This window comes from Nicotiana tabacum, chromosome 21 (genome assembly GCF_000715075.1).
Source record: "Nicotiana tabacum cultivar K326 chromosome 21, ASM71507v2, whole genome shotgun sequence".
In the NCBI taxonomy this organism is placed as follows: Eukaryota; Viridiplantae; Streptophyta; class Magnoliopsida; order Solanales; family Solanaceae; genus Nicotiana; species Nicotiana tabacum.
In genome coordinates this window covers 80,635,145-80,639,975 of record NC_134100.1, presented here as the reverse complement: position 1 = coordinate 80,639,975, position 4,831 = coordinate 80,635,145, and the positions used below count along the sequence as shown (strand labels likewise).

At 36.5% G+C, this 4,831-nt stretch overlaps 1 protein-coding gene across 10 annotated transcripts; it reads left to right on the top strand.

Annotated features, from left to right (window-relative positions):
- The first annotated feature begins 267 nt into the window (after positions 1-267).
- Positions 268-3,567, top strand: LOC107781349 (PLASMODESMATA CALLOSE-BINDING PROTEIN 5). 10 transcript variants are annotated; one of them, XM_075242321.1, is made up of 6 exons: positions 268-421; positions 666-935; positions 1,031-1,058; positions 1,826-1,919; positions 2,165-2,217; positions 2,931-3,567. In XM_075242321.1, the coding sequence occupies exons 1-4, from the start codon at positions 313-315 to the stop codon at positions 1,884-1,886; spliced, it is 468 nt and encodes a 155-aa protein (XP_075098422.1). In that variant the 5' UTR covers positions 268-312; the 3' UTR covers positions 1,887-1,919; positions 2,165-2,217; positions 2,931-3,567. The 10 variants fall into 10 exon arrangements, with proteins under 10 accessions (XP_075098422.1, XP_075098423.1, XP_075098426.1 ...); XM_075242322.1 differs by having other exon boundaries at positions 2,160-2,217; XM_075242325.1 differs by lacking the exon at positions 1,826-1,919 and having other exon boundaries at positions 269-421; positions 2,160-2,217; positions 2,931-3,028; positions 3,271-3,567.
- Positions 3,568-4,831: the final 1,264 nt, after the last annotated feature.

Genomic DNA, 4,831 nt, shown 5'->3' with positions numbered 1-4,831 from the left:
TCCTCCTGGTCTCGGTTAATCAGTAGAATCGGGTGAGCCCGATTTTAACAGTATACATGAGGATAGCTATAACTCAATCCAAATATGATTTTACATCAAATTCTTTTCCTTTAAATAACTAGTAAAATCTACAGGAAACACTTTGGTAAAAGGAAGTGAAGTGGAATTCATTACCGCAGATGACCAAGAATTAATATTAATTTGAAAATTCTGTGTGGACTATGTTGAACATATAGTATGAAAATCCATATTCATTATTTTGAAAAAAATATTATGGTGTGATTTCCAACTATCTCAAAGAAAAAGAAAAAAATGAAAAAGAAATTTTCTTTTTTCCACCAATTCTCAATTTCAAAATGGAACATAACAATAAAGCTGACAAGGAACACTCTGGATTCCAGAAAATGCAACATGAAACTGAGTATGTTTCGTACTAATCTCTGTGCATTTGTCGCCTCTGAACCATCTCTTTCCAATAATCTAATCGTCCCTTTTTTCACTTCTCGTCATTCTCGAATCTCAATAAACGGTCAAATTCTGACTGTAATTCTCTCAAAAAATCCCCTAAAGCTTTCACTAATCAATCCCTATAACCCCATAAAAGATGTCTCCCAAATTCTCCTTTTCTTTCATTGTATTGTCTCTAATCTCCGTCCTATGTGCAGCCCGAGACAGCGGTGGAGGGGCGACGGTGGAGTTGTGGTGTGTGGCAAAGAACAACGCTGAGGATGCTGTTCTACAGTCCGCTATAGATTGGGCTTGTGGTCCCGGCGGTGCTACTTGTGGGCCTATTCAGACCGGTGGGCCGTGCTACGACGCTTCCGATATCCTGCGAACGGCGTCGTTTGCCTTCAATGATTACTTCCTTAAACATGGAATGACTGATGATAGCTGTAATTTCGCCAACTCTGCTGCTCTAACTTCTCTAAACCCCAGTGAGTATTATATTAACTTGCATCTCAATATAATTACATAATACAGTTAGTGATTGTTTTTTCCCCTTAATTTCTTTTTTTTTTTTAATTTTCAGGTCATAATGGTTGTAAATTTCCATCGAGGTAATTACTGTAATTTGTGGTAATACATCTTAAGTTTAACTTATATGATTAAATTACTTCAGAAAAATGCAGTTGTCAATCTAGATTTTTGAAGTTTAATTCAGTGGGTGGGTAATACTAGTGCACCCACAACTTTTTGTGGTGATGTTTTCTAACTTAGCGTCACAACAACAACAAACCCAGTTTAATCACATACGCATCACTGTGTGTATTTTAAAAAAAATTCAGCTATATATCAGTCGAGATGAAGGTAATTGGTGCATGCACCTAGTGCCAACATAGTAGATTTGTCACTGATGGCAAAGATGGATCTAGAGCGGGTTGCACGGGTTCAACTGAACCTACTACTTTGGCTCAAACGATGAAAACATTATGTTAAAAAAAATTAAAATATATATACATAATAGATCACGCTCAAATGAATCTCGACCCTTAATTTTGAATTCACCTGCGTGATTGGTGTACTGTGTATGATGTACCAATTGATATAGTGCACTGTCATCAGATGCAGAATTTGAAGAAGAATTAGCTATAATCTTTGCATTTGCATTTGCTTTTGCTTAACTATAAACATGCCATGTTATTTGAAACTTTAGTAAGCACAACATCACGCGAGACATTGGTCAGGTATTTGAGCGTGGTGCTAATTGAAAGGATTGTGTCAAAAGCTGTTACATCCTCCTCCTATTAATATGGATACTTATTTGAATTATAGTTAACTTTGTAAATAGAATCAAAGATAGAAACTTTGCAAATTGTGTTTGCAGCTTCCTTTACCAATTGTTCCAAAAAGTCCTTCTGCCAAAGTCATCTGAAGGACATTCTTGAATCTCTGCTATATCTTACTCTTCAGCTTTTGAGGTAAACGATCTGCTTTACTGTTGCAGCTTGAGTAGGAGTAGTGGAAACTTTAATGGATCAATAACTACGGGGTTGGGTTCAGCTTCTGAAGATATAAGTAGCAGCACTTGTACAATCAGCAGTTCGATTTTCATCTTTATGGCTATTAATCTGCTGTCTGCAACTCTGCTAATTTTGTGAGGTCATACGAATTTTTACTCCATTTTATGTACTGTAGAGTATAAACAAGTTTTTTTGTAGAGAAGTTCAAAAGCTCCAGGTAGCTGATGTTGTTCCACATGCTCTCCAGCATTAAACAGTATGTATCCAAATGTTAGAAATTCAAGTTTCCCTTTTTGGAATATTTTGTGAAATGTGAATTGTCTCTGTTTGTCATTGCATAGGAAAGACACTCATACTTGAAATGAATTGCTAGACTGCCTTGCCTTTTAGTTTCTATATGCATCAACTTGAGTTCTAGGTGGCCCTTTGTAATCAAGTGTTACTCATAGTCTCGTCATACCAATCAGACTAGCTCAACAGGTCAGGTTAAGGTGTCGAAATCTTCAAGTTTTAAGTTTAGGGTTTTGGGTTCAGGGTTCAAGCAAGAAGAATCTTAACAGCAAGAATAATGATTGTGCCTTACACAACTTATGAACAGGTTAGACAGACAAGTCGGTCATATTTCAAAGTTGAATTCAGTACTTCACTAAGAAAAGAAAAATGGGAAAAACTAACAAGAATTGATGAGTAAAGATTAAAAATAATACTAATAAAGAACTAAATGTATCCGCTGAAGCTCTACACAACGGATAAACTTTTTTCTTCAGCAGCCACTTCTTGATGCAGTCCACATGAAACTCATGTTCACATTGAAGTTTCCCTATGATATCTCCATTTTGATACTCAAGCTGGCAAAACCAATAGACTCAGTTAGCATAGAGAAAATAGTCAAACTCTATGTAATCAACTGCTTATTTAGTAAAACGAACAAAATTTATGGAATTTTTTGCATTGTTACTTACTATGCAGATCGCACATGTCTCTGGCTCCTCATAATCAGCTCCTGAATCTGGACCCTCGTCAGGATCTATATCCATTCCAGGAACATAATGCATTCTTATTTTTAGGTACATTGACATTCGATCACTTTCGTAGTTATAGTTATCATTAAGCACTGATAATGCCATTTGCATCATTGTTTGCTGAGAATTATGAAGTTGATGGCTCCATGTTTGCCAGTAAAAGAGACTAACTGGTGCATTCGGGACATATCGTGGATTTCCATTATTGTAGGATGGATGATTAGGGCGTGACATGTTTTGTTGGACTAATGATTGGTTGGTTTTTCTTGGTCTCAATGTGGTATTAGTGAAATAGCAAATTTGATTCAAGGAAAAGAACCAGCAGCAGGTGGGAAAAGTATACAATAGAATAGAGTGATGAATACAGAGGATTTAGGATTGAGGCTACTATGTTTATGTCTCTACCTTAGATTATATAGAATTGAAGAAGATATGCCCAATTTGACTGGGATTCGGATGCGGGATTTATTGAAAGGTTACTTTCCTAGTACTTCTTGTTCAGTTTTTGGCCCTTAAAGGAGGCCGAGTTCCAATGTAAGAGCCTGAATATGGAAGTAATCCAATAAATCGAGTAATTGACACAAGTTTAGACAAATTACTTGCTATATGAAAAGGTCGTTAATTCTACAAAATATACGCGGCTATGCGCTAGTACTACGTGAAAAGGTTTGAGAAAAAAAATAATAGAAAGGGTAATAATTCACAAATAATATTTTACAATTTTTCCCTTCCCTGCAATGAAAACACTATTTTCATCCTAAAACTCTAGTTGACAAAATTGTTAGCACCTTGATATCGACTCATTACGTCTTGGATAGAAGAACCACAGAGATTCTATGTATATAAGCGTGTACTGTAAATCCTTTATGTGGTAGGATGTGGTTGGGAAAATAATATATTATTTCCGTTCACTTTTACTTGTCCACTATCGATTTTGCACACCCCTTAAGAAACAACAATTAAAGTGCATAATTTACTATAATATCCATATTAATTGGTGTAGTCTTAATAGATTTGAAAAATGATTTGAAATGAGTAATTAATGCTAAGGGCAAAATAGGAAAAATAAATTATTTTTCTCTTGATATGCGAAAAGTGACAAGTAAAAATGAAAATTTATTTTTAGAATACTTGACAACTAAGAGTGAACGGAGGGAGTATGTGTCGCGTCCCGTTTTCTCGCAAAAGCGGACTTCGACACATGATAACTCTTTTCTCTGAAGAGTCGCCACCTAACGGTTTAAGGTGCGTTAGGGCATATATTTGCAAATAACTTTGTTTTGACTAGTTAACGCCACCAAAGATCGGGTAAGGGCTCAAATTACCTCAAAGAGAAGGTGTTCGACATTCTTCGAGGTCCACAATTGTGGTTCCCGGCCGATGTTTAAACTATGTGGATTAGAGAATTAAGCCAGGTGATCAAATAAGCAAAGAAAGATATAGAAGTTGAAAATTCTATTATAACATAAGAATTAACTATATGGCTAATTGATATAAGTCTTAAAAAATCACAAGGAGTACAAATGACTAAATGCGAACAACAAGCGTAGAAAGAAAGGGGGTCCTAAGTTTTTAGCCTAAAGGATTGTGAGCACCTAATTTTTGACCATGCTTGAATTTTTTCCCCCTCATCTCACGAATACCTAACTTCTCACTCTATCATTCTCGCTCCCATTTTCCCCACGCGTGTCCCCAATTCACTTTCCCACTCATTCCCCCACTCTTATCCCCTACTCCTTGTCCCCACTCATGTCCCCCACTCTTTTGTCCCCCACTCATGTGCCCCGCTCTTTGTTCCCCACTCATATCTCCCACTCCTTGTTCCCCACTCCATACCCCCAAAAACGT

Coding starts and splice junctions, on each gene's coding strand:
- LOC107781349 (XM_075242320.1), top strand. CDS start 313: ATGAAAAAGAAATTTTCTTTTTTCCACCAATTCTCAATTTCAAAATGG. Junction 936..1,030: donor TCTAACTTCTCTAAACCCCA/GTGAGTATTATA, acceptor TTTAATTTTCAG/GTCATAATGGTTGTAAATTT. Junction 1,059..1,945: donor GGTTGTAAATTTCCATCGAG/GTAATTACTGTA, acceptor TTACTGTTGCAG/CTTGAGTAGGAGTAGTGGAA.